The 27,166-nt window shown below is 44.3% G+C and overlaps 1 protein-coding gene across 1 annotated transcript; it reads left to right on the forward strand.

Annotated features, from left to right (window-relative positions):
* LOC310824251 (uncharacterized protein) lies at positions 1-24,936 on the forward strand (the record flags this gene model as incomplete). The annotated part of the gene is made up of 26 exons (XM_083697090.1): positions 1-79; positions 808-931; positions 2,075-2,468; positions 2,623-2,700; positions 2,794-2,889; positions 3,094-3,147; positions 5,910-5,963; positions 6,041-6,094; positions 6,190-6,243; positions 6,453-6,506; positions 6,602-6,655; positions 6,758-6,811; positions 6,988-7,041; positions 7,346-7,390; positions 7,484-7,537; positions 7,624-7,677; positions 7,766-7,819; positions 7,974-8,045; positions 8,132-8,167; positions 18,871-18,915; positions 19,022-19,054; positions 19,237-19,383; positions 20,056-20,232; positions 23,752-23,842; positions 24,275-24,352; positions 24,731-24,936. The coding sequence occupies 26 exons, from the start codon at positions 1-3 to the stop codon at positions 24,934-24,936; spliced, it is 2,295 nt and encodes a 764-aa protein (XP_083553216.1).
* Positions 24,937-27,166: the final 2,230 nt, after the last annotated feature.

Raw genomic sequence — 27,166 nt, forward strand, 5'->3', positions numbered from 1 at the left:
ATGCCAGCCTTGAAAGAGATGCAGGTTATCCCAGTACTTCTAGCCATCTTTGGATTTACCAGATGCCAGGAATTACCAAGTAAGTCTCATACATGTACAAATGCTTTTCTATTTATATTCAGTGTCTAACAACAATCATGATTGAAATGATGATGCATTCCCCACTCCATGAAATCAGATATTCTCAAGACTGTGTATATCTATTGCTGTATTGTGACAATTGGAAGTTGGCAGATTGGAACATGATGATGAATGGTAAATCTTTGCAATGTAGCATTGCAACATCAGAGTTCTACCTCTGCTTGACCACCAGATGTCAGCACTGGTTTATATAAGCCCTCCGAGGATACAGTTACCCTCGTCGATATGTCTTGTCAGTGACGTTAATACATCTGCCTCTTTTAAAACCTTAGGGAAAGGTGACACTGATGTCACTCTGATGTCACTTCCTAATTTCACTTTTTCTGGATTTGTTGACCTCCTTCAATAGTTATTGTTCATTATTATGAAAGTAAACTGAAGTAATTTAGTGCCAACTGTAAATCACATCTGACAGAGATTTCTGACAGGATGCCAGTATCATGAATATCAGAAACCAACATTTGATAGATCATATTTTGCAATAGAGAACTGTTTTCTTCATTCCCTTGTCTAGTACCTCCACATGACCATCCAAGCTGAGCTGCTTCTTGAGTGGAACTTTCTAAGGGTGTATAATATCTAGAATGCATCAAGATCCTTAACATTCATTGTCCAGCATTATCAACATCACATTACTCTAAAACTGAGTTGTTTTTTTGCTGTGAGGTTTCAACTTGCTGCAGGAGTTCTGTGTGTCTGAGTCTAGAGGGGTGAGGAGAGTGAATGGATCTGAACCTGATGCAGTGGCCTACCGTGTCAACCCCTCCATCCACCTACGGAAGACCATGAGGTACTGCATGCATTGGATGAGGCAAAGTAGAGCTGCATATTCATGATCTCAAATTATACTGTTGACCTGATCTATCTCCATCAATATGAGGTAAAACGCACAGACTTCTCATTTGTCATTCCTCACTGACAGTGAAAAATCATGTTTATGTTCCGAGCATGTGAACTATAAACGTGATCTAGTGCCATTCACCCCAAATTGGAGATCTATAGCAGTGTGTATTATATGGCGCAATGTTTCTTTTCTACTTCTTTTCCAATGGATTTTCCATCGCTTTTTCACTCAGTATAATCATGCCCACTTCCAAACACAAATTGGATTTCCTCTCCTGCATGGAATGTCCAAAGCCTCGCCTCATCACTTAATATGTATTTATTTAATTCATCTCAACAGATTGATGGGTACTTAAACGTATTTGTTGATTAACCTAATGATACAGTATGTGGTTGGTAAAATAGATGCATGAATAGTTACAGTATAGCACCCAGTATGGAAATAATGACACAGTCATTACATTCTCATTCAAGCTTTGTTGGCACACACACATGTTTATTTGTTTTCTTACGTGGCATGTCGCTCATTGCTGCCTGGAATGGACAGAGCAGCAGTAGTCAATCTATTTGTTCTATTTGCTCTTTCCCCTCTGTGTTGTGGCCAGCAAAGCTGTCCTCAATGAATCCTCACTGCCAACTAAGCACTGTTGATATTGAGTGGGGAAAGTGCCTTCCTGTAAATCAAATACAAATAATGGAAACAAAGAATGATCAGCAATGTCAAAGCTTCAAAAAGAAAACATGAAAGATTTGCTTTGACTGAAAGCCACAGAGGGAGAGGAGGATAAAAGTAGGCTGTGCACCAGACCCATTGTTATTGAAATCATTAACTGTAGTTTGAATGAGCTTCAGTTTCCAACGAGGGTCGCTCGAGACAAAAAAAACTCTGTTTTTCATCCACAGAGAGCGGTAGACAATGTTATGAAACTTGATTGAATACCTCTGTTTATTTTACTCAACAAAGTTTAAATGATTTGATCATGCTATTTCTTAGCACTCCAAAATGCCTGTGCTTGTTCTACATGAAGAAATTATCAGTTATTTTGAATTATTCAGTGCCTCCTAATCCACCATGATTGTCGTGCTACAGCGATGTGTACCCAGACGGCCTGCCCTCCGACTACTCCATCATTGCCACATTTAAGGTGACTAAGGACACGGCCAAGAGGCCTTGGAACCTGTGGCAGGTCAGCGACCCAGAGGGACGGGAACAAGTGGGCCTTCGTTTCCAGGGCAACACACACTCTCTGGACTTCTTCTACACAAGTCCCCACGGCAGGCAGATGCTGCGCACCTTCCAGAGGGTGGCAAAGCTCTTTGACGGAAAGTGGCACAAGCTGGCACTGAGTGTCAAGGGCAGACAGGTGAAGCTGCTGATTGACTGTGAGGAGGTCAGTGTGGAGCCCATTGATGACCCCAGACCAGTCATCCGCCAAGGGTACACCTCCATCGTAAAGAGGGCTGTGGGTGACCGATCTGTCTCCGTAAGTCTATACTGTAGGTAGTAGAGCAGTGCTAGTCATGTCCTATCACACTGGTCTACGTATTCTGTAGTTATACTAGGGAATTATCATGACTACAACAGCAACATTCATTCACCATGAATACTTAATGTTGATACATGCTGTACCCTTGCAGGTGGACTTGCAGCAGATGGACGTGTCCTGTGACCCAGAGCTGGCATACTCAGAGGGCTGCTGTGAGCTCTCCAGTGTGGTGAGTTGGCTGCCATTGTTATAGGGTTAATTTACTGTATCTCAGTGAAATATCATGTATTTAAGCATGTTCTCTAATTCTCTCCCACTGTAGTGTGGGGGGTATGCTGAGATTGGCCTAAGAGCAGGGAGGGCCACCTGTAAGTGTATGAATGGACAGCCTGGCATTCAGGGATCCCCAGGACGAAAGGTGACTCAATGAACCCATACAGTACAAGTACCTGTACCAGTGAGTCGTGAGCTGAGAGCCATGCTAACTAAACCTGTTATCGGGCTTTTCAGACTGCATTTTTCTGAGCTCAGGGCTATCCTTTCCCTTGGGTTGAGACTGGTCCAGGGCTAATTTACCCCCCTTTACACACACCGATTTGTTAACCCATGTCTCCATCTGCAGGGTCACAGAGGTCTCCCAGGCAATCCAGGAGACCCAGGAAGGCTGGGGAACTGGGTAAGGACATTACACTACAAGTCTCACTGCACTGTTGTGTTGAACAGTGTTTAATGAGGTGAATGTTTTTGGTGGTTTCTGACATATACATATGGCCATCACCTGTCTTTGTTGATACAAGATATAAGGTACATACATGTATAGGCACTGGCCTTTATTTCCTGTAAGTCCTTAATTCTCTGCAGGAAGACTGGAGGTTAGACTGAGAGCCATCCAGCTCAGAGGGCAATGTTTAATTAAAGGACATGGCATACTGCATCAGGATCCAATTAAGTGTATGCAAACCATGTTTGTATGTTTCAGGCAGTGGTAGACATTATTATTTCCATCTGAGAGTTGTGACACATTTACCTCTTTGATGTAGTTCCAGTTCTCAGTGGTATGTTGGAGGAAAGCTTAATGTCTTATTGTCTAAACACAACCCAGAGAACAGAGAACATGTGCCCAAGTATGTTGCTGCAGTAGTAGGTCTTTAAAGACAGAGGATTGTCTTGTACATGAGAAATGAGTTGTTGGCATTTAACATTCCCTTTTGGCTGTAGGAGTCCCTGGATGAAAATGGCCCAGACTGCCCTAAACACACACACACACACACACACACACACACACACACACACACACACCATCTCTTACCCTGATGTCCTTTGAATGTTCTTTGGTCTTGCCCATGGTGGTGGAGAGGTTGGAATGGAAGAGATTGATTCTATTGACAGGTGTCTTTTATACCCATAACAAGCAGAGATTAGGAGTACTTTTCCTAAAGTGACAGGACTAATCTGTGTGCCTCATGGGCATATAACCGGTCTGTATGAGCCAGAATTCTTGCTGGTTTGTAGGGGATCAAATACTTATTTCCTTCGATCAAATGCAAATTAATTTATAACTTTATATAATGTGTTTTTTCTGGACTTTTTTGTTGATATTCTGTCTCTATTTGTTAAACTAAAAGTACCATACAAATTATAGACCGCCCATTTCTTTGTAATCGGGCAAACTAACAAAATCAGCAGGGGATCAAATAATTATTTCCCCCACTGTATATATATATATATATATATGACCTGGCCATCTGCGGCAGTGGGTGGTCCTTTCCTGCCTGCCACACACTGATCGTTAAAAATGCAGTTAAGTTCATGGTCATGCCTCTGGCTAAACCGTCATCTCAGAGTCAGAGCATAATCAGCTGACATCTCAGAGTCAGCTGATTATGCATACAGTGCCTTTGAAAAGTATTCAGACTCCTTCACTTTTTCCACATTTTGTTGCATTATAGACTCAATTTAAAATGGATTTAATGAAAAGAATTTGCCATCATTCCACACACAATACCCCAGAATGACAAAGCGAAAACACGTTTTTAGAAATTTCAGTACATTTATTAAAAATGAAATACAGAAATACCTCATGTACATGATGTACAACCTGATCCACACAGTGTGTAATTGATTCCTATGCAAATCAGAGACCCACAAAGATATTAATTCCAAAATTACATGAACTATTATCCTTGCATTAAGATGGACTCAATTCAACTTATTGAGTGATTTGTTGATGACATTTTTGCATTTTAGAGGTATTTCTGTATTTCAATTTCAATAAATTTACAGAAATTAAAAAAAAACTATTTTCGCTTTGTCATTCTGGTGTATTGTGTGTGGATTGATGGCAAAATCTTTTAATGTAATCCATTTTAAATTTAGTCTATAACACAACAAAATGTGGAAAAAGTGAAGAGGTCTGAATTCTTTCCGAAGGCACTGTAGATGGTGGTGAGATAGTATATAGTGAGATAGTAAATAAACTGGTACCATGGAGTGTTGGCCTTGTTTAAAGGTGTTTGCTGACTCAATGGAATAACCTCAATTCACTGGCAAATACATTGCTCTGCATTAGTAAGGAAGTGGGCATCTGTGTAAGTCGAAAAGTTCTCCATTATAGGTTTTATGTATACATTTACACCTAATTATGGTCACCATTTATAACTTGCATAGGATCCAAATTCAGATTTTATCTTTCTGTAAACATTTGACCTTCCATGGAAATATTATGATAATATCAAAGGATCTGACTGTTTGCAAAACGACTTGCTTCAATGTCTGCTCTGTCTAATATCAATCAGGAGCACATTTTAATGGCAGACAATTGTATGGCAATGGACTGCTGTGGGTGACTGCTGTAAATCATTAATATCATTGACATGTAGTTAATGATTATGCACCATACCTGGTGCATTTGCATGCTTAGTCTCTCAAAATCCTTGGACACACATTTTCCTTTGTCCAATCCATACATCTTAGGTTTAGTTTTGTCAGCAAGGTATCCATTTACGTACTGTATTCACTCTTCTATCATAATGGTATCTAGTTTGTAATGGCACACATTTTCTTAATTTTCACAGTCATTATTCTTTTGATGTGTGCAATGCTTGTAGAATTTAAACAGATATAGAGTTTATGAACAAATGGATTAACCTTCTGATGTTTTGTTACAGTAGAGGTGAGCAATGCTCACTCAGAGACCTCTTATAACAAGCCTGTATCTCAATAGTGTAACATTGTGTCCTTTCCCTGTCCCTGTTCCTCCGTCTGCACTGGACAGGTGAAAGCTAATTTCTGGTTGGCATTTTGAATATTGATTTCACTTGTCCTGTACTGTCAGATCAGTGCAGATAAATAAAAAAGATTAGAGGAGGAGAAGCAGTATTAGACTATTGAGATGCAGCCTAAGTATGTAACTGATTCAATATTTTTCTTCTGCTGCAGGGTAGCATGGGACATACAGGGGACTATGGCCACATTGGTGAGGCAGGGTCTAAGGTAAGGCACTGCTCTGCTGTTGGTTTGGTTTGTGTTTGCAGAACTCATTAAAACTGTTCACAACATGTGTCATTCAGGGCATTGAAGGAGAGAAAGGAGAGCAGGGGATGAGAGGACTTCATGGCCAAGTGGTAATCCATCAAACACAGATCAGAATCTTTTTACACCTTCATCTGTGGTGTCGCCTTGCAGATTAGTGTTAATTTAATGGGCTGCTGTGTTTCAGGGTGACATAGGTCCTAAAGGTCTGAAAGGATTCGGAGGAGCTGCAGGCTTCAAGGTACTGTAGGCTGTTTGTTCTGTTATGGTTATGGTAATTGCACACACATCTTCAAATCATAGGATTTCAGTTGAACTGTCAATATAATTGCAGCATACGGTATGCAGCCAATGTAACAAAGTTGCTTACTTACGTTCAATGCTGTTTTGCTGCACTGTTTGATTGGTGTTTAAGAGGATTTGATATGGATATCATGACCACGATTACAGGGAGTTCGGGGGTCACCTGGAGACTTGGGGGAGACCGGGGAGCCAGGAGAAGTGGTACATTTATCTTAACGCAGTTTAGTAATTAATCCTTAATGTGATTGGTGTGATTGATGATATAATCCATGACTCGTTTATCTGTCTCCCTGAAGGGTTCCGAAGGTGAAACAGGATATGAAGGAATTCCAGGGTACCAGGGAGTGAAGGTAATGATATTCTATTCCTCAGTCTTATTTCTCCATGTTAAAATGCCAATGGATTATTTCATGTTTGATCTCATCATACTGTATATGTATTCTTGTTTGTAGGGAGAAGAGGGGGCATCTGGAGCTGACGGGGCTACTGGACCACAGGGAAAGCAGGTAAAGTGTCCATAAGTGTTCAGACTAAACCCCATCTGCTATCACAATGATATTCAAATCTCATTGGCCACTCTTAAATTCAGTGTCTGCCACCTCCAGAACCCCTCATGCATGCATACAGAACAAATAATAGTATTTCGAAAAGTGTCTCAAGATGATTTTGTGTGTTTTGACAGGGTATTGTGGGTGATCCTGGAGAGACAGGAGATGCTGGAATGAAGGGATCGCCTGTATGTATGACACATCATCACTCCCTTATCTCTTTTCTAGATACACAAATATTTCCTCAGTTGTATATTATTCGCCTACAGCATACATATACTAAACAGAATGTTCGAAAAACTGAGACAAATGAAATTAAAATGCATTTACTGTGCATACTGCATATGTGTATGTATTACTGCTGTACTGTATATCAGTGATATAACCCAAGTTACCTGCACTCAGAAAGAAAACCAAGGCAGGGACATGTAAAAATCAGTGACATGAAGAGTCGTATTGCTTTAATCATTAACAATTGTTTTTCAACATCAGGGTACCCAAGGAGGAACAGGGAGATTTGGCACCATCGGACAAAAGGTGATTTTTGTCTGGATAAATAACTGTTGTTCAAAAAAGTGTTCGAAATGAGCAAGCATGTGCTATTGTTTCGTAATGATTACATGTCTCCAGGGTATTATTGGAGATCCTGGTTTGCCAGGGAGAGATGGGGATCCGGGAATCGAGGTAAGTCTCAGATCCATTAAGTTGTTGCTCAGGGCTGTGATCTTGTGTAGCTGTGTCTGATCTGTGGCATTATCCATCCCATATAGGCTTATCAAGGAGCTCAGGGCCCAGAGGGAAGAAATGGACAGCTCGGAAACATGGTAACATAATCATCTGTAAACGGGCAATCATTCTCTGTCAGTTAGATCCAATATTAATGTTAAATGTGTATGATTTTACACTCAACAGGGAGAGAAAGGAGCCCTGGGGCGACCAGGGGAAATGGGTCCTCAAGGCCGAACTGTAAGTATTCTCTCACATCTTCACGTCACACTATTAAATGCACCCTTGTCTAGCACTGCCTATGTACAGTCATATGCAATCAGACAGGATAACTATGGTGCTCAGAAAATAAACTGAGCCTTCGGATGGGTTTAAGAAATGTTACTCTTTCCAGGGCCCAAGAGGTTATAAGGGTTCCGCAGCAAAGCCAGGAAAACCTGGATTCATTGGGCCCCCAGGACCTACCGTGAGTGTTCCAGATGAATCTTCGTAAACTCTTTGAGATACAAGTTAATTCTCCCTAAAACACTTAAACATATCATATCTCCACAGGGGCATGTGGGATTAGCTGGCAGACCAGGCCTTAAGGTAATGAACTTTATTCACTTACTGCTACTGTAGAATAGCAAAATGCAGGGAATACTCTACTGAAGTCTGAACTGGGGCTCAAAGGATGTTCAGAACACTACCAGTAAAGTGCATTTTTGGTCAGTTTATGAGCAGTCATGATGTTCACGTTACTGCTGCATGGTGGTTTCATGTGTCAGTATAGAGCCTCTGTAGCTCATGACACCAGAGTCATCTGTCACTGAACCCCACGTCCACCCCCATGGAGGAGGCGGAACAAACAGGTGGATAATTCACTTAGTTCTCTTGACTGGCTCTCCTCTTTAATTGCCGAATGGCTCCTATCAGGGCATACAATACTGGCTCTGACACACCTGCTCTCTCACTGTGTCCTTTCTCTCCATCTGGACCTAAGGTCAACATGGGTGCTAAACTGCCTACCTTTTCTGGTCTTGGTGTTTACAGTAGGCATTTTAGCATCTTACATCTTACATTGTAGCATCTTACATTTTTATAGACACCTCTCAGTCACATGTGCCTGGTAGGCTACACTCAATTTAGCTCATTACAGTATGTATCAGAGACCATGGAAGGAAATGTTTTTGTGGTGTTGAATGGTATTCACTCATGCAAGGCAGATTGAAAATAACCCGGATGCAGAGAACATCTGATGCAAACATCTGATTTTCAGCATGTTTTTAAAGTGGGATCCTGTCTGGTCTGAGACATCCCCCATTGCTTAAAGCACACTCCACTTTTGGCCACATTGTTAGTTGGCTCATAGTGGCGTCAAACAATTACTATGAGGTTACATTTCTCATCTTTAATTAAATGTTTTCTTTTTTCAGACTGGTTTCACCATTTAGAAATTACAACCCTTTTTATACATAGTCCCCCCTATTTCAGGGCACCAAAGGTATTGTAAAATTGGCTTGACAGGTGTTTCTGGTTAGTCAGGTGTCTTTCGTCACATCATTTGTGCAGGCATAAGAGAGCTGTCAATGTCTCGTATTGATTCTAGGCTTTGCATTTGCCTTTGGAGGACCAAAGAGACACCAATGAAAGTCAAGGAAGCCATTATGAGGTTGAACTATCAGAAAAATCAATCAGAATCATAGCCATACCAAAATCAACATTTTGTAACATCATTAAAAAAGAAAGAAAGCACTGGTGAGCTCAGCAATCACTCTACAGTGGATAACTGAAGAATGCTCACCATAATTAAAATAAAACCCAAAACAACCGTCCCACAGATCAGGAACACTCTCCAGGAGGTAGGCGTGAATGTGTCAGAGACTACCATCCACAGAATACGTCACCAGCCGAACTACAGAGGCTTCACTGCAAGGTGCAGTGGAACAGTTGTCTCCTTCTCACCAAGCTTCTTGCTGATGGTCTTGTAGCCCATTCCAGCCTTGTGCAGGTCTACAACTCTTACCCTGATGTCCTTTGAATGTTCTTTGGTCTTGCCCATGGTGGTGGAGAGGTTGGAATGGAAGAGATTGATTCTATTGACAGGTGTCTTTTATATCCATAACAAGCAGAGATTAGGAGTACTTTTCCTAAAGTGACAGGACTAATCTGTGTGCCTCATGGGCATATAACCGGTCTGTATGAACCAGAATTCTTGTTGGTTTGTAGGGGATCAAATACTTATTTCCTTCGATCAAATGCAAATTAATTTATAACTTTATATAATGTGTTTTTTCTGGACTTCTTTGTTGATATTCTGTCTCTATTTGTTAAACTAAAAGTACCATAAAAATTATAGACCGCTCATTTCTTTGTAATCGGGCAAACTAACAAAATCAGCAGGGGATCAAATAATTATTTCCCCCACTGTATATGAAAGTACTTCATTTGCAGCCAACGATGATACATGACATGATGCACAGGGGTGAAAAAGAACAGTGAAATACAGTCGGCACCTACAAATGACTCGTTGGATACGAGGTGCAGCAGAAGTTGGCAATGGCATTATTAATGCCAAATACGTTACAATTCACTCACCTTCCCCCACTGTGGTTAATGTTTGGAAGGTTGCACGCGGCCGTACCCACTAATTCTATTCAAATGTATTTGAGCAGAATGGGCAGGCCTAGCAGGTCTCCCATGGCCTTTACCAGTGATTCTATTCAAATGTGTTTAATATAGTACATGTTAATATTTGGAATGTCACACCCGGCCCTACCTACTGATTTTGAAAGGCTATTGTCCACAATTGTGCCTCTTCATTTGTAGCAAACTATGATACATGAGATGACAGACGGGCGAAAAAGAACAGTCAAATACAGACAGTAGGCAACTATAAATCACTTGTTGGATACGGGCAGTAAAACAGTAAAAATATAATTTGTTTTATTCTCGTCATTGCACATGGCATATAAACATTTTTGATTGTTTCATGAAAGCTCTCATTTCAATCAAGTGAAATACGTTCAATGTGAGCTCGCAGTGCCAGAGCAGAAAATTATTGACACGAACTGCGCTCTTTGGTTTGTGAGCGCTCTTTACTTTGTTTGCTTTGTGTCCATATAGCCAACTGCTGAAATGACTGGGAAACTGAGAAACATTATATTGCTATGAGTTAATAATATGGAATTTTGCGGACACACACATTCCATGTCTGACATCATTTTTATTAAGTCTCCATGAAGACATGATTTGTTCTAAATTAAGGTTTATCCAAGGACATAATTTAAAATTTCTCCGACCAGACAATCATTTGTCTTTTTCCAAATTGAAACAACAACTCATAAGCTACTCTTCACATAATTCATCAAGTGGCAATGTTTGTAAACACACTACAACACACTTTAAGCATATCCATTTTGCTCAACGATGCCTCCTGGTGGTTGTTTTGCTGAGGTGAATGACCTGAAATAAAACTCACTTATGCCATTACTCCTGCGACATCGTGACACCGGTGGCCAACGTCTAAACTCCGGCCTACTGTAGTAATTGTTTGATTTCAAATCCAAATTTTTGGAGCTCTGCCCAAGCAAGATATTTGATTGGTTTAACATGTCGCAAGGCGTCACTCATTTCCATCCCTTTGTAGCTACTTTCTGCAAAGGATTTCCCCAGGCTTTCCTAGTTCTCAACAATGTTAATCCCCTATTGACTACTACCCATGCAATCTCACCTATGCTTAATTGTCACGCCTGAGGTTGCTGTCTGGCGACTCTGGCGCCCCCTTTGGCTATACGGGTCAGTGCCTCCCAATCTACCTTGAATCATATCACCTGTGTGTTCTGTCCCCTGTTTGTATAAATAGCCTGTGTGTTCCCCATGTCTTCGTCCGAGATTCTCCCTGTCTGTTGTGAGTACCCTGTCTACCTGTCCGTATCGTCAGTCCCCGTGATAACCCTGTTTCCAGTATTATTCCACTTGTTAAGTGTGTACCTTATTTAGCGGAGCTTGCTTTCTCCACCTTTGTTTTGCCGTTTGGTCCCCTTGTTTGTTTGTACCCCATTCCCCTCTTTTGTATTAAACCCCTGTCTCTACGTATTCACGCTGTGTCTGAGTATCTCTCCGCAAATGGGTCACTCGCACTACCTAGCAACCCTAACAGAATCTCGGACCATTATGGACCCAGCGGAGATACTCAGGCTGCGGGAGGATTCCGCAGCACAGCGGGAAGTGTTAGCTCGGCACAAGCAGGGGATGCAGCAGGTGGCCGAGAGCCTCCACCAACTTACCCTCATGGTCCGCTCCATGTCGGAGGCTCGGGAGGCCGCCGCTGCACCCGCACCGACACCGCCTGCTCCAGCTCCCCAGACCCCAGCACGGGAGCCGCGCCTACCCCCGCCTGAGCGCTACGGCGGACGTCCAGAGGGCTGCAGAGAGTTTCTCACCCAATGTTCCCTGGTGTTCAGTCTGCAGCCCTCATCCTTCCCCACGGAGCGTTCCAGGGTGGCGTACATTATCACCCTGTTGACGGGCCGGGCTCTCTCTTGGGCTACGGCCGAGTGGGAGCGTCAGATGCCGGCATGCTCCGACGTCACTCTCTTCACTCTCTACGGAAGGTTTTTGACACCTCCCGGGCGGGGCAGGAGGCCGGTCGTCGCCTCACGGCCTGTCGGCAGGGTGACCGCTTCGTGGCGGACTACGCCGTGGAGTTCAGGACCCTGGCGAGGGAGGCAGGTTGGGAGGAGAGCGCGCTGGTCGTCCTCTTCGCCCAGGGGCTCGCGGAGGTGATGAAGGACGATCTCGCCTTCAGAGAGCTCCCGGAGCAATTGGACGACCTCATCAACCTCTCCATACGCGTGGACAACCGTCGCCGGGAGAGATTAAGGGAGCGACGGTTGACACGCGGCACGCCTCCCCCTGAGCCTCCCTACCCAGAATCCTTTCCCCGTCTCCCGATGGAGGACCCTCAGGAGGAGCCCATGCAGTTGGGGGCAGCGCACCTCTCGAAGGCGGAGAGACAGCGCCGCCTGAGCGAGGGGCGCTGCCTGTACTGCGGCCGGTCGGGTCACCGCTGCGCTGCCTGCCCGGAGAAGTCGGGAAATGCAGGGTCCCGCTAGTATCTGGGGGGGTGCTAGCGGGACGGGATCTACCCTCCATGCCTGGAGATTCCCAGACCTTTCTCCGTATCGCAGTGCAGTGGGGCTCCGACCCACAGAGGGTCCTCGCCCTGGTCGACTCTGGAGCAGCGGGGAACCTGATGGACACGAGCCTGGCGGCTGGATGGGGAGTCCCGCTCATCCAGTTTGCGGAGCCCATCCCGGTCCGGGCTCTGGATGGTCGGCCCCTGGGAGCTGGCCTCATCACCCAGCGCACTATACCCGTGCGCCTCCAGGTCGAGGAGGCCCCCTCCTGACTGCCCCCTCGTCCTGGGTCACCCCTGGCTGGCTTCCAGCAACCCCCGGATTAACTGGGCCACCGGGCAGGTTGTTCTGTCCACCCTTGTCCATCCGGTTCCCTTACCTCCATTCCCCACCCACTGCCACCCACCTCCCCTGTTCCCGATCTAACCGGTGTTCCCCCGGAGTATTGGGACCTGGCGGAGGTCTTTAGTAAGTCACAGGCCAAGAGCCTGCCACCCCACAGGTCCTACGACTGCGCTATCGACCTCCTGCCGGGTTCCACGCCTCGTATGGGGCTGCTTGTTCTCCCTGTCCCGACCAGAGACATTGGCCATGAGGGAGTACACCGAGGAGGCGCTCGCCGCGGGACATATTCGACCTTCCACGTCCCTGGCGGGTGCAAGGTTCTTCTTCGTGGCCAAGAAGGACGGAGGACAGCGGCCCTGCATTGACTACCGGGGCCTGAACGTCGTCTTGGTTAAGAACCGCTACCCACTCCCCCTGATGACATCGGCCTTCAAATCCCTGCAGCAGGCCCGGGTCTTCACCAAGCTGGACCTATGCAACGCGTACAACCTGATGAGGATCCGGGAGGGGGATGAGTGGAAGACGGCATTCAACACACCGAGGGGCCACTATGAGTACCGGGTCATGCCCTTCGGATTGGCCAACGCCCCGGCGGTCTTCCAGGCGTTGGTCAACGACGTCCTTCGGGATCTCCTGGACCAGTCTGTCTTCGTCTATCTGGACGACATCCTAATTTTTTCAAAGGACCTGGCCCAACATAGGCTGCACGTTCGCCAGGTCCAGCAACGCCTTCTCCGCCATCAACTTTTTGTCAAGGCGGAGAAGTGCGTGTTTCACCAGGAGACTTCCTGGGATTCAGTCTCCTTCCTGGGATTCATCGTTTCCAGGGGGGAGCTGCGCATGGACTCTGCCAAAGTCAAGGCAGTGTTGGACTGGCCCCAACCCTCCTCATTAAAACAACTGCAACGCTTCCTGGGGTTCGGCAATTTTTATAGGCGGTTCATCCGGGGGTTTAGTGCTCTGGCCGCTCCCTTGACCGCCCTCACCCAGTCCAGCCGCCCTCAATTTGCTTGGTCCCCCGAGGCAGAGAACGCGTTCGCCACACTCAAGCGGCGCATCACCTCCGCCCCGGTCCATGGGCATCCGGATCCTGCCCGACCCTTCGTGGTGGAGGTGGATGCCTCCAACACTGCAGTGGGGGCGGTGCTCTCCCAGCGGTGCCTTACGGACGGAAAGGTCCATCCCTGTGCCTTCTTCTCCTGTCGGCTGTCCCCAGCAGAGCGGAATTACGACGTGGGCAACCGTGAGCTGCTGGCGGTTAAGCTGGCGTTGGAGCAGTGGAGGCACTGGCTGGAGGGCGCCGTCCAGCCGTTTGAAGTGTGGACGGACCACAAGAATCTGGAGTATATCCGGGGGGCCAAGCGGTTGAACTCCCGTCAGGCGAGGTGGCCGCTGTTCTTCACCAGGTTCACCTTCACCATCTCATATCGCCCAGGGGCGAAGAACGTCAAACCGGACGCCCCCTCCCGTCAGTTCGACCCGGTGGACCTGGTTTGACTCCAGGTTCTGGAAGGCGTTCGCCAACAGCCTCTGCGCCTCCGTCAGCCTCTCGTCCGGATTCCATCCCCAGTCCAACGGGCAGACGGAGCGTGTCAACCAGGACCTGGAGGGCGTGCTGAGGTGCTACGTCTCCGGGAACCCTGCGACCTGGAGCCGGCGACTGGCCTGGGCCGAGTACGCCCACAAAAACCCTCCTCTGCTCCTCCACTGGCCTGTCCCCCTTCCAGTGCCAGTACGGTTACCAACCCCCCCTGTCCCCTGAGCAAGAGGAGGAGGGGGAGGTGCCTTCGGTCCAGGCCCAGGTCAGTCGGTGTCGCAGGACCTGGAGACGGGTGCGGGCGGCGCTCAAGAGGGCTTCGGCCAAGTCCCAGCTCCAGGCCAACCGCAAGCGTCGCCCGGCCCCGGTCTTCCGCCCGGGCCAGAAGGTGTGGCTCTCGACCCGGGACCTTCCCCTCTGGGTCGAGATCATTAGGTCGGAATCATTAGGCTCCAGATCATTAGGCGGGTGAACCCGGTCGCCTACAAGCTGCGGCTCCCCCCCCCCCATGCGGGTTCACCCGACCTTTCATGTCTCCCTCCTCAAGCTCATCTCTTGCCCCCTGGCCCCCCCTCCCCGCCCTGCTCCCCCACCTCGTCTCATCGGAGGACAGCCGGCCTACACGGTGGACCGGATTTTGGGGTGTAGACGGGTGGGGAGGGGGCTGCAGTACCTGGTAGATTGGGAGGGGTATGGCCTGGAGGAACGGACTTGGGTGCCCCGGCCGAGTATACTGGACCCCGCCCTTATTACTGACTTCCGCCGCCTGCATCCTGGGGCACCTAAGTAACGGCTGGTGCCGTTCGTCGGGGGGGGGGGGTACTGTCACGCCTGAGGTTGCTGTCTGGCGACTCTGGCGCCCCCCTCTGGCTATACGGGTCATTGCCTCCCAATCTACCTTGAATCATATCACCTGTGTGTTCTGTCCCCTGTTTGTATAAATAGCCTGTGTGTTCCCCATGTCTTCGTCCGAGATTGTCCCTGTCTGTTGTGAGTACCCTGTCTACCCGTCCGTATCGTCAGTCCCCGTGATAACCCTGTTTCCAGTATTATTCCACTTGTTAAGTGTGTACCTTATTTAGTGGAGCTTGCTTTCTCCACCTTTGTTTTGCCGTTTGGTCCCCGTGTTTGTTTGTACCCCATTCCCCTCTTTTGTATTAAACCCCTGTCTCTAAGTATTCACGCTGTGTCTGAGTATCTCTCCGCACTTGGGTCCCTCGCACTACCTAGCAACCCTAACACTTAATGAGCTTTTTATTGAATTAACTCTCTGTGAGATTAATGGAATTAATGTCAATGAGCTTTAAAGCACTTTGCAATCAATCTAATTGTTTGCAAGACTGGAAGGGTGTCTAAAGGCAGGAAAATATAGAGGATGTTGGAACATACCCTGCATAAGTAATGAGACAGTGAAGCATTTTTTCTTATTTTCTCTACACTCAAGTTTGGGGTATTATGAGGTTAAAGTAGAGATTCTCAGCTTTTATTTGATGATATTTGTGTACATATTGGTTTCAACATTCAGAAATTACAACACTTTTTATGCATAGTCCCCCCGTTTTAGGGTACCCAAAAGTGATGGGACAGATTCATCAAATGTCCAAATGAAGTACTCATGTTTAGTATTTGGTCGACAATCCTTTGCATGCAATAACTGCCGGAAATCTGCGACCCATTGAACCCACCAGATGTTGGGTGTCTTGGCTGGTGATGCTCTGCCAGGCCTGTACTGCAGCCATCTTCAGTTGTTCTTTGTTTTGAGGTCTTTTTGCCTAAAATCTTATCATCAGGAAATGAAATTGGATTTAAATCTGAAGATTGACTTGACCAAGTCAAGAACTTTACACTTTTTTGGCCCTGGAAATCTCCTTAGTTGCTGTGGCAGTATGTTTTGTGTCATTGTCTTACTGTATGATGAAGCGCCAATTAATTGGGGCGGCAGGTAGCCTGGAGGTTAAAGAGGCCGGCCAGCAATCGGAAGGTTGCTGGTTCAGGAGGGATCTGGATGTGAGCTGGTGACTGGACGGTTGCTGGCATCATATCCAGGTCCCTACCACTGCCGTTGTGCCCTTGAGCAAGGCACTTAACCCCGAATTGCTCCAGGGGCGCTGACTTGGCTGACCCTGTGCCCAGAGCTCTGTTGTCTTGGAGGGGGGGTGTGCAGTGCGTGTGTGTTGTCTCGGGGGGGGGGGGTGCAAAAAGACCCATTCCAACAATTGATGTGAATTGATTGCATGGCAAATAAACAGTCTTTCTTTCTTTCTAATGAGGCAGTTGCTTGTACTTGAGCTGTTTACAAGATGTTTCTGTACACTTCAGAGTACATTGTGTTGCTGCCGTCAGCAGTTACATCATCAATTAAGACAAGTTAGCCAGTTCTAGTGGCAGCTATACATGCCCTAACATTAACACACCCTCCACCATGTTTCACAGATGAGGTGGTATGCAGTAAATCTTGGGCAGATCCTTTTTTCTCCAAAGTTTCCACTTGCAATCACTCTGGTACATGACAATATTCATCTTATCTGTCCACAAGACCTTTTCCAGACCTCTACAGGCTTTTTAGGTTACTTTTTAGCAAACTGTAACCTGACCATCCTTTTTGAGGATAACTAGTGATTTGCACCTTGCAGTGAAGCTTCTGTAGTTCGGCTGGTGATGTATTCTGCAGATGGTAGTCTCTGACACATTCACGCCTACCTCCTGATCTGTGGGACAGTTGTTTTGGGGGTTTTCTTAATTATGGAGAGCATTCTTTGGTCATCCACTGTAAAAGTCTGCTTTGGCCTACCAGCCCGTTTGTGATTGCTGAGGTAACCAGTGCTTTTTTTCTTTTTAATGATGTTCCAAACTGTTGGTTTTGACAAGCCTAAGGTTTTTGCTATGTTTCAGATTTTTCAGCCTAATAAAGGCTTTCTTGACTTTCATTGACACTTCTTTGGTCCTTATGTTGAAAGACACCAATAGCAGACGCCATATTACACGGGAACGTCTGAAGAACCAAATGACGGCACACAGAGAGGGCGATAGAATATAGCCCGAAGGCGTATTTAATAATAACAAAGAGGGAGAAGGGTAGGGGAGAGAAGGATAATCCAAGGGGGTCGTCAAGGTCTGGTCCAGGGTTCGGTAACGAGGAATCCAGTAGCCGAGAGGGGTCGGGGAGAGAAGGATAATCAAAGGGGTCGTCGATATCCGGTCCAGGGTTCGGTAACGGGGAGTCCAGTGACAGAGGTCCGTGGAAGAGATTAATAGGGGAGTCCAAGGGAGACGAGGGTTCTGGAAAGGCACAGAAGAACAAGGTGAGTCACAAGGGAAAAGACAAGACACAAGGAATAGCTAGGATACTTGAGAGGGCTAGAAGTGTCTGCGGGTCCAGTGGAAGGTTTACCGTATGGTCACAGTACGATCTGGCACCATAGTGAACACCGGGCAGGGTTCTTATAGCGTTGATTGGGGATGGGTTGCAGGTGTGTTGATTGGGGATCGGGTCCAGGTGCGCTGTCGACTGGGATGACCGCCGCGGCCTCGAGGTGGTGCCAGAGGGTTGGTTAGGGGGAGGGACCGTAACACGCCAAAGGCAAACACAAAGCCTAGAATCAATACTCGACATTTACAGCTCTCTTATGCCTGCACAAATGATGTAACGGAACACACTTGACTTACCAGAAACACCTGTCAAGTCAATTGTCCCATTACTTTTGGGTACCCTGAAATAGGGGGACTGTGCATAAACATTTTTGTAATTTCTGAATGGTGAAACCAATATGTACAGAAAATTCCATCAAATAAAAATAAAAACTAAGAATCTCTACTTTAACCTCACAGTTTGATTTAAAATCCAAACTTTTGGAGTGTAGAGCCAAAAGAAGAGAACATGCTTCACTGTCCCATTACTTATGCAGGGCACTGTCCATACTGTACACCGGTCCTCTACAAAATGGAGTGGTTGCTTGGTTCTGAAGTACCTTATATGTTCATTTGACGCTTGCCATACATTAAAAGAGAGGCAAGCGGCTCTGGGGACACATTGAGCACACACACATCCTGCTCCTGAACGAGAAAAGGGGGAAATGGCAAAGCATTATGGGCTATAAAAGAGTAGTGAAAATTAATTGATGTGAGAGAGGTTTGTCCTCTGATCATATGAATAACTGTGAGTCAAAGGCGGTAAACAAGAACATATGCCGTCTTGTGTTTCAAACCATGGAGACTCAGACAGTCTGTAAAAACATACATAATAACTCAAATATGATATTCAAATTGTGATTTTCAATTGTATCTTACAGGGGGGGACAGGTGGTGAGGGAATTCAGGGTGTCAATGGTGGAAAGGTAATTAAATACTGTTCATATTATGAATCAATTGCATCTATTTGATCTTAGAAAGTATACAAGTTATCTGTTTCATACTCACCCTGGCTTTACTTTCTTATCAAAGGGAATAAAAGGAGAGAAGGGCCAAAAAGGCGAGGTGAGATGTGCTTTTATTGTTTTGTGATTCCTTATTAATGTACAGTACAATGGCAGAATACAAAATGAGGAACATAATGTTGTTGAAAAATACATTTTAGTGAAGATCATGCTATTCTACACAGCCTATCAGTATGTTTTGAATGTTTTCTGAAGTCCAGTGCTGCTGTGTCTGTGGTGTAGGTTGGAGACAGGGGTGAGCAGGGTCCCCAGGGAGGTCAGGGGAAGCGTGGCCCAGGGGGCGAGCCTGGCCGCTCAGGCCCAGTTGGAATCAAGGGCGTCCGGGGCGATGGGGGACCAGTAGGATTTCAGGGGCCACCAGGGCCACCAGTAAGTATTGAGAGTGCCATGTTCAGGAAGATTGAAAGGTCACTAGCTTTGTGTTGGGTGAGTGCCACACAAATGTTTGAAATGAAGTATTTATTGACTGTCTGGATTCGACGTGGAGCCAGTATTACCTTTATTCAGCTGTGACTCACTTAGTAAAACACAAAGTCACACATGCAATGGATGACTCACCAAAAAACCCCAGCTAGTGATAAGGGGGTCTAGCTGGTTTCAATTCTATTGTACAAGCTGTGATATTACTGAACAAAACAAGACGCCACCTTCACTCTGCATTTCTATGTACTGCAAGTCATCTCCTGTGTTTTGATAATAATGATTAGTAAGAGATACGACACCCTAACATCATCACAACAGGTATAAGATGGAGTCATTATCGAGATTGGCATGTACAATGTGTGGTAACAATTGTGGTGTCAAGAATGATTGTAAATGGTTTCTCATGAGCGTTGTTTTTTGAGACTCACAGCAAGGGTTTAATTTTGTATGGCTGTAATAATGAGCCTAACAAAATATTGTTGTCTGTGTTTGCCACCCATTTCCTTTCAGACAGCCGCCGCCGCTAGTTGGCCTTGCCCTGTCCTGTAATATTCCATATTGCATGTCCCACAGTTGGGTCACCTCCAGTGATGGATGTGGTAATGATTTGTTCCACAGGGCCCGACCCTCCCCGCTCAACACGTGATCGAGGTCTGCAAGAGAGTGGTACTGGAACAGATGTCCACCTTTGCCAACTCTGTGAAGAGGACATGTGCTGCTGTGTGCCCACTCTACGGGGATGTACCCATAGGTGCCCCTGGTCCCCCAGGACAAAAGGGACCGCCAGGACCTCCTGTGAGTTCTATATGTTAGGGATTATTGTGATACAGTATTTGTCGGGGAAAAACCAAGGTGAATAATAATAATCTGCCTGTTATGGAATATTTTCAGTGATTTTTATAATTCTCTAACAACCAAACACAAACCCTGCTTGGACATAGCAGATTCCAAAAGTATTACTTTAAGCCTTATTAAAGGCCTTTAGCTCTGGAACACTGTTGAACTAGCCTTTTTGGAGCCCTAGGCGAGATCTGTAGCCACGCCGCCCCCCCTCAACGCGTACTGAAGTTCCTTACACGTTACACACTGCATACCAGAGGCCCCTCTGCACGCATGCCACACAATTCCTTACACATCCATGCCACCCTCCCATGCACGCTGTATACCAAACTCTTCCAACCTGCCCTCCGACGCTGCTACCTCACTATCTCATCAACCCCCCACCCCCTTCCCTCTCACGCATACACAAACATACAGTAATTCATTCTAATCTAAAAATTATAACATGTGGCCTGTGGTGGTCCAGTGGTCTAGCACCCCGGCCTACAGTGTATAGGCCCATGTCGGCATGGGTTTGAATCCAGCCCATGCCCTGCTGACATACCCTCTCCTCCTTACTTTCCTGTCTCTATCCAATAAAGAAAAACATATAAGAGTGAGACTGCCCCAAAATAACCTTTAAAAAAATAAGATAACAAAACAAAAACACATCACACTTGCTTTAGAACAAAGATTTTCTTTTATTACTTAGTACAAATTAAATTCTGATTTGATTTGATAGGGTCCTCTGCTTACAGACTCTGTTCTCACCTTATCAGACAGGGCTGGCCAGTCAGCAGGATTGATAGGTGCTGCCTTAGTGGACTTACTTTCTGCAGGCTGTGTTTCAATGGAGGTAGAGGGGTGGGTGGAGGTAATGTTGTACGTAAACATAAGGCTGGTGTTATGACTGGTGTCCGTTCACCTGCAGGCAATGTCAAACATAGATGCATATAGTTACATAGCCATTGTGTATGTTGCTTAGACTTATAACTTATATATTGGTAATAAAAGTGCTCCTGCATTGTACAACACATTGGACTCACGTGGTGCAGGCTGTGTTTCAGTGGAGGCAGTTGGGGTGGATGTCTCTCCATCTGCAGGCTGTGTTTCAGTGGAGGTAGATGGGGTGGATGTCTCTCTATTTGCAGGCTGTGTTTCAGTGGAGGTAGATGGGGTGGATGTCTCTCCACTGGTATCATTGGTGTCCTTTCACCTGCAGGCAAAGTCAATTTAGTTGTTGGTAATAAAAGTGCAACTGTAATATGCAATAATAATAAATCAACAGGCAATTTCACAGTAAATAAACAAACTTCACTAGACTAGATCTGCTGCAGGCTGTGATGCAGATGGAGGGTCTGTACCTTGACTCCATTCCCCAGTAGCAGGGTCCCTGAGTTGTGCATTGGTGGTGTTAGATCTTTCTCTTTTGAAGAAAGAGTCTGGACCACGTATATCAGGGAGAGAAGTCTTGATCTTTATTTCAGTATGACAGGAACCAGTACAGTTAACTTGCACGGCCATTCACCTAGCCTTCCCCATGAAACAGAACAAAATAACAACCTCCTCAGTACTTTTTCACCCTACTAAACCTTCCCTGAACGTATAATGTATTTATCTCAGCGTTGTGTTCTTTTAATACAAATATAACATGACATCATAATATCACATCACCCATAATCTGTCCCAGATATTTCCTAAGTGCATCTGGAAAGTTATGTAATAGATGTAAGCCAAAACAAGCATACATGCATACATATGCAGTAGATTTATGTAGGTCCCAAACAGCAATAATACTGAGCAGCCTGACTAGTCATTATGATTAAAGCAGCTACAAATGCTTACTGACTAAGTAAATCCCACAAACACCCTGCAAAACTTAAAATAATGTATTTTAGTTTCAAATATGCCTGTCCTTTTTATTTGCCTGGCAAAACACATTTTTATAAGTGGTTATGAATTAGGCTATTCAAAGCTAGGGATGGGTATCATTAGGATTTTATTAATTCGATACCATTATCGATACTGCTTAACAACTCAATACTTTATTAATACCATTATCGATACTTTTTGGAGGAAAGAAGACCATTTTTTGAGAACAGAACTGGTATTGCTTTTATTTTTTAAACCAGGGTGAGTCGGCAGTGGCGAACGGATGCAAGCCCTTCACGATTAACTGGGTGACAGCTCTGTGACACTCGTCCACTTTATGTTTTTGCATCCTCCCGGCAGCCAGAGTGAAGGTAGTTTGATGTAACGTTAAGCCATCTGGTGGATTGGCGAGGGGTGGGCTGATCTAAATTAATCAAGTTGACGAATGTTTAATATATTTTCGCATTAGCATGAATTACTTTGTCATAGTCAAGGAAAGGGGCTTGCTACTACGTGGATGGGGTACGGCATACCTGGGGTGGAGGAAGAGGAGGATGGTCCAGTAGCAGTGGGAGTTGCCCCCTTGCAAGAGAACAACCGACTACATACACTCACCTGACACTTTATTAGGAACACTATACTAATACTGGGTAGGCCCAACTCAATTCTTCGTGGCATTGATTCCACAAGATGTTGGAAACATTCCTTTGAGATTCTGGTCCATGATGACATGATGACAATTCCTGCAGATTTTTCAGGTGCACTTTCAAGCTGTGAATCTCCTGTTCTACCAGATCCCAAAGGTGTTCTATTGGATTCAGATCTGGTGACTGGGAAGGCATTGTCATGTTCATGAAACCAGTTTGAGACGACTTTTGCTTTGTGACATGGTGCATTATCATGCTAGCCATGAGAAGATGGGTAAATTGTGGCCATGAAGGGATGCACATGGTCAGCAACAATACTCAAATAGGCTGTGGCATTCAAGCGATGATTGATTGGTATTAACGGGCCCAAAGTGTGCCAAGTTCCTAATAAAGTGCTCGGTGAGTGTATATTGTATTTCGCTTCTTCCTTTTCTTTTTACGTTTGTGAAATGTAGCTAAGCCTTTGAACGCTTCGCCTGCTCTTGTTGTCAACGAGTGAGTGACGGATGAGCAAAACAAAGAGAAGAATTGGCACGTCTTTTAGAACCGGTTCCATTGTAGAACCGGGTTTCGATCCCATCCCTATTCATAACCTAACCTCTTTTCATAATTTAAAACCCTGGCTTATCCTGTGGCGTACACAAAATAATTTTATGCCCATTATCCATGTTGTGATTTATCAAGTCAGATGGAACAAACAGATAATAATAACTATAATAGCTAGCTAGCTGGTTCAACAATAGGCACTGCAGCTCAGCTGCCAGCTCCCAATGCTAGTTTAGCTAGCTAGCTAGCTAACTATAACTTTGCTTGATAATAATAATGAACGTCAATAAACACAAACAGTCATTTGACATACCTCTGTATGTAACAAGTATACAAAGCCGTGAAAGAAGAAAGAAGGTGAATTTTATTTGGATCTTGGTCTTAAAGGGCAACCGCCTGTTGTATCTAAGTGTGTGTGTTGTGATTTCAGGGTGACCCTGGTATTGATGGTGTTGATGGAGAGGTGGGACAACCAGGATTCTACGGGGAGGCTGGTGAAGCAGGCAAACAAGGAACACCAGGTGAGAAATACATAAGCATTACTGCTAAGACTAATGTGTAGTGCAACACTACTATTTGCATAAAAAGTAAATATTGTCAGTGGAGCAAATTTAACTTGTCCTTATTAAAAAAAAACACTGCAACAAACAAACAGTTACTAGTCAACACCTAGTCAACCAATGGCATTGTGTGTATTCTCATGGTGAATTCTAATGTGTTATAGGGCTTAGCATGATGTCACACTTATGGTACATTCCCCAGCCAAAAATATTTACACGCCATTTCATACATTTATTCAAAGATGATCTTAGTAACACACATGGTCGTTAATCAACATAAACAGCATGTTCTTGTGTCCCAGCTCATTTCACGGGGCATACTATTTAGAGGTGGCATGGGTTGTTACAGTATATTGTCGTATCTTTTGTGAGAACATTGTGTCTGGTTCCCAGGTGGTCAAGGAGAACAAGGGGATAAGGGAGCGAAGGGCCATGGACTACCTGGCTACATTGGAGACCAGGGACTAAAGGGTAACGTCATCATTCAGTTTGCATCGTTTAATCATCTCAAAAACTGTGCACTTTACAACACATCAAAAGAGATCAAATGGTAGCCCTGTATGCCAGTTATATTGTTATCATGATGTAATAGATTGTGTTTTATACAGAATCAGCTTTGATAGCTGGAGGGGCATGTTAATGCAATAGATAATATATTTTTTATGCAATACACTTGACATTGGGAGGTAGTTTGCTGGACAGTCCAGGACTAGGCCTCATTTGTGTCTGGGAAACTACCCCTGGATTTCCATACTGTATGAAAACTCAGTCTCAGAGCTGTAGTAATGGGTACAGTTTTTCTCAAACCACTATTTACTAATAGACTGATTGTCCTCCCTCATTGACCAGGTCAACATGGAAGACCTGGCAGGGCCTTTAATGGCACACCAGGACAGCAGGGCGAGAGAGGCCATGCAGGCTGGCGTGGACTAAGGGGTCACCCAGGACTAAGAGGAGTTCCAGGCATCTGTTTGACCTCTGGGTGTGCTATGCTCAACGCCACAACCAACGGAACACCTCTGCAGGCACCCCAGAGGTTGAGAAGACACCCTTAGAGGCAAAAAGGAAACTTTTCACAAAGTCAGTTGTGCGTTGTGAATGGGTGAAGGGGATTGGGAAAGAGGAGATTGTTGATAAATGTATAAGTCTGGTCACATTAAATGCTTCAGTGTAAATATGCATCCAATCTCAACCCTGAAAGACTGAGATACAGTACACCTTTGACCATAAAACAACACTTCATTTCCATGGTTCATTTGAAAAAGACATCAATATGTATAAAAAAAAAAAAGATAAATCAGAATTGTTGTTTGATTTTTGTTGTTAGTTTCAAACCTCATATGAGTCCTAGTTTTCTTCAAATATTACTGTTCTTTATAATAAAAGTCCAACAAACGATCCATTGTGTTACAATACTATCCCAACTGTGCTTCACTGCTTCTTTTAAAAAAAAAAAAAAAGGTATATATATTTTTTTTATATAACTGATACTATACTGTTCACATTTTATGAATGCAACTCGTATCATTTGTCTGTTTAATGTCAATGTAAAACCAAAACCTAAATGAATGGGGGGGAAAAAACTATTTATTTCAATTAATCTCCTGAATTGACAGAATTGAAATGGAATTGACCCCAACCCAGGTAAAAACCAACAAAAAGACCAAGTGTAATGGAAATATTTGGAACATAAATGTTGAATTTAAAGAACAATAAACATTTTGGTAGTGTTTTATTTGTATTTCAGTCCTAGACAATGCATGTTTACACTATACAGTGCCTTTGGAAAGTATTCAGACCCCTTCACCTTTTCCACATTTTGTTGCGTTATAGACTCAATTTAAAATGGATTAAATTAAAAGAATTTGCCATCAATGCCATCAATCCACACACAATACCCCAGAATGACAAAGTGAAAACAGTTTTTTTTAAATTTCAGTACATTTATTAAAAATGAAATACAGAAATACCTCATGTACATAAGTATTCAGACCCTTTGCTATGACACTCTTAAAATTAGCTAAAATGCAAAAGTGTCATCAACAAATCACTCAATAAATTTAATTGAGTCCATCTTAATGCAAGGATAATAGTTCATGTAATTTTGGAATTAATATCTTTGTTTTTATAGGGTCTCTGATTTGCATAGGAATCAATTACACACTGTGTGGATCAGGTTGTCATTACAAACTGAGCAAATGAAGGGGAACAAAACTGTTCAGGAATGCGACCCTGAGGCCTGGGGAGACTTACAAAAATCTACAAAGTTGAATGGTGGAGAGGAAAAAGCACAGTCAATGGGACAACATCATCTCAGTCATTCTACAAAATTGGTCTATAACCAAGTGGCCAAAAATAATCCCTTAATGGAAAATAATCTCTCATATCCATAATTGTGTTTGCAACAATGAATTCAAGTGATACAGCAAAGAAAGTGGCTGGAAATGTGTTTATTTGGTTTTACATTAAGCAATGGTGCAATAGTGCAAATGGTGCAAATCCAGCACATGCAATGCAGTTTCCGCACCATTTCTCGTGTGAAGAATAGTTGTAACTGCATCAAGTTATGGGTATGTTTGTCACCGGCAGGGACTGGGGAGTTTGTCAGGATCAAGAGAAAATTATGAAATTTGCTGATCCTAATCTACACAGTGTGTAATTGATTCCGATGCAAATCAGAGGCCCTATAAAAACAAAGATATTAATTCCAAAATTACATTAACTATCCTTGCATTAAGATGGACTCAATTCAACTTATTGAGTGATTTGTTGATGACATTTTTGCATTTTAGCTAATTTTAAGAGTGTCATAGCAAGTATTGTATATAAATGTATTTCAATTTTAATACATTTACAGAAATTTCTAAAAAACTGTTTTCGTTTTGTCATTCTGGTGTATTGTGTGTGGATTGATGGCAAATTATTTTAATTTAATCCATTTTAAATTGAGTCTATAACACAACAAAATGTGGAAAAAGTGAAGGGGTCTGAATACTTTCTGAAGGCACTGTATATTGTAGTTTGAGGCGTTTGCCTTGCACAAGACTTTATGATCCCTGTGCTCTTTATTTATATGATGTAATGAAATTATCTATCACTGCCTGTATGTTTGCTTATACACTGTACCTTTAATTTGAAACATTTTGCTATGAATTTTGGCTAACATGAAAACTAATGATAACACCTTAACCTCTATAGGTTTGGGTATGCTGATTCTCTCCTACTGTTTAATGTATCAGTTTTTCAGTCTGCAACAGCCTGTAATCTGTCTTATCTGTGCTTATC

The sequence above is a fragment of the Argentina silus genome (assembly GCF_951799395.1).
Source record: "Argentina silus genome assembly, chromosome: Y".
In the NCBI taxonomy this organism is placed as follows: domain Eukaryota; kingdom Metazoa; phylum Chordata; class Actinopteri; order Argentiniformes; family Argentinidae; genus Argentina; species Argentina silus.